General features: G+C 38.5%; 1 protein-coding gene across 1 annotated transcript; it reads right to left on the bottom strand.

Annotated features, from left to right (window-relative positions):
- Positions 1-389: 389 nt before the first annotated feature.
- On the bottom strand, positions 390-1,836 carry LOC130505081 (serine/threonine-protein kinase STY46-like; the record flags this gene model as incomplete). Its single annotated transcript, XM_056999690.1, is given in 6 exon segments — positions 390-486; positions 554-608; positions 685-794; positions 894-982; positions 1,104-1,218; positions 1,391-1,836. Coding segments are annotated over 5 exon segments (549 nt in total). The 5' UTR covers positions 1,609-1,836.
- Between the last annotated feature and the right edge of the window lie 1,045 nt (positions 1,837-2,881).

Raw genomic sequence — 2,881 nt, 5'->3', positions numbered from 1 at the left:
AACAAAACATGACATGTCACTAAGAAACGTGCAAGACTCCATATAAACACACAAATCTCCATTTTGTTCAAAATCAAGTATAGTCATCACCAATTTACATTCTGCACGAAAGTAGTTAAAGTGGCAACGTATAACAAGTACCTCGATTTTTGCTGCTTCTTTCTCCAATGCTATTCTAAGTCTGTCTACTTCCTGTATATTTATCAAAATGTAGCATACCAGCAACGGTTATTAACTAGGAACCTTTCTCTTAATAAAGAACGAACATGCCACAAACTTATGTTCCTATAGAACATATATATAGTACACTATCTTTGCAAAAGGAAGGAAAAAGGGGAACAAATACAACAACAAAAAGAACAAAAAAAGAGAGTACCTCGTAAGGCAACCATCAACAACAAAGACATCTAGAGAGTAGCCATCAGTTGTAGAAAAAGCATGGGCCTCTTGAATGTTAAGTCCAAGCTCAGCAAGCAATGCGGTTAACTGCATCATTTACGCTGGATTAGTAACGAATCAAAATGATCACAATCACAGATGATCATATATATACCTGAAAAAGGAGTTTAGGCTTGTCTACTGTGGAAAAGGTTATCTCATGCAAGGGCCTGCATCTCAGTTAACATATGTATTTTAAAACTTCCGCTATATATTGCATTTCCGTACGATCGAACAAGTAGATACCGTGAATTGTTAGGCACAGAGTTGTCTCCTCCTCGTCATGGGATATAGTCGCCACAAGTGCAAGTGCTTCGAGATTGGGAGATGAACCAAAGGCAGGCGGCGGATGAATGCTGGAACAAACAACAACACCAAATACGAAGTTTAAAAAAAAAAAAAAAAATCAGAGAGGTCGAACTAACAAGAGTCGAGTTATGTGATCAACAGCAAACCTTTTTCTGGTGGAAGTTTGTTGATCAGGCTCATTGGAAAGAGAGTCCAAGGTAGTGGAGTCAGCAGCTGAGATCCCCGGAGGTTGAACCTTAAGAAAAGATGAGTCACCAAACATCCTGTGAGCAATTAATTAGGAAGAGGTAACAAAGGGAGAAGGGGAGAGAGAGAGCAAAAAGTTAAAAAAAATAAATGATTTAATAAAAACTCACCTGGACGAGACGAACTTGGATAACAGGCCGGTTGTGTGGATCTAGAGCAGAATGAAGCAATCTCTGGTGCATGAGAACGTCTTCAGCCCTCTCTACATTCACATCCAAAGCATACCTAAAAAATAATAAAATACGAATAATGAGCCTCCTGATCCTCCAACACAAATCTAATACCTAATTAACTCGGGGCACATCACATACATGCAGAAGCAGATCATAACAATGTATAATGAACCGTTACAAAAATAAAATAAAAAAACAATGCAAAAAGGAAAATAAAAAGTTACCGAGCGGGGAGACGATTGAAGTGAGCCCAGAGGTCGTCAACGAAACCAGGGAGATCGGCGTCTATGTCGTCAGATTGACGGAGACGGCTGATAACCTCATCGAAAACCTCCATTTTCATCCGCTCTCGACGGTCTATGGCTGCCTGAGACGTCGGCAAGATATCGCTGATCACTCTACTCCCGCAACTCTCCTCGTTGTTGTCCTCCATCTCCACCATTGACGACGACGACGACGGAAGAGGAAATAAAAGTGGTTCCAACAGGAGAAAGGAAAGTTTGAATTTGATCTAACACTTGGGGGAGGAAGATGAAGATGTGAGGATCTCTTAAAAATATTCAAATTGTAAAGAAGAAAGGAGAGAGAGAGAGAGAGAGAGAGAGACGATCAGAATTGAGGAGTTCTTATTATGAGAGTTTTTTTAAACGTTTTATTATCTTCTTCTGTAATTGTGTGTTCCTTTGCTTTTTGGTCGGGGGGTGTATAAAACGACACCGTACTGTTCAAGCGGATGACTCATGCCGCCGTGGCGATGCTAATCTAATTTTAATAACTGAGGGGGTATTAATGATATTTTTTCTCCTTTTTCTTAATTACCAAGTCACGACGAGTAAATTAAGTAAGAGATCTCCATTTGTCCCCCTGATTACGCCCCTTTTCTGTGACCCCACTCCCCTCCCCCCTCCCATTGGCATATTCCACATGAGCCCCCACACTTATCCGGATCAGGTTCTTCCCACCTACTTACAGTTTTTTATGTTATGTCTCCTTATTTTTTCTTATTTCTCCGTTTTTTTACCCCCTTACTTTCTTCAATCGAATAAAAACACCCTTCGATTTCTCCATTCCAATACATAATATAGCCAATAGTTACGTATGTGGCTTTTCTTTTTTTGATCAAAAAAAATACGAATAAAAATACCCTTCGTTTTTTTTTTTTTTTATCAAAAAAAAAAGTTACGTATGTGCCTTATGTATAGATGGAGGACGTCATATTATATAATTGACTTGTCGTATTTTTGTTCATTTATCGTCTTTTCTTGTCCGGGATAATGTTATATTTCCCTGGAAATGCTGTATTTCGACACGTAAAAACTGACACCCACATATCAAAGATAAACAGGGCCCAAACATATTCACGTCTCACTCACATGTGACTCCCGTAGTCCCTTGTGTTTGGAGACATTAATGTTCTCTTGACCAACATCGTCAGTTATGTAGCTTCTCCCTAACCTAAAGCCTAACTATTTTCATTCATCAAGCTGTGAGAGATATTCCAATGCATCATTCATTTGATTAGTAAGGCATATATATGCATGGAATTGGAAACACCATCTATTGATAAACACATGTGATTAGTTGGATGATTAAGCAAATGTACAGGCGTAAATATCGACATACGGGAATTAATAATTTAATATGTATAGCATTTATGTCGTTACTGCTGCATGTGACCTTTATATAATTATATATATACTGGTGATCAAAAATTG

Source organism: Raphanus sativus, unplaced genomic scaffold, assembly GCF_000801105.2.
Source record: "Raphanus sativus cultivar WK10039 unplaced genomic scaffold, ASM80110v3 Scaffold2006, whole genome shotgun sequence".
NCBI lineage: Eukaryota > Viridiplantae > Streptophyta > Magnoliopsida > Brassicales > Brassicaceae > Raphanus > Raphanus sativus.
This window is presented reverse-complemented; position numbering and strand designations above follow the sequence as displayed.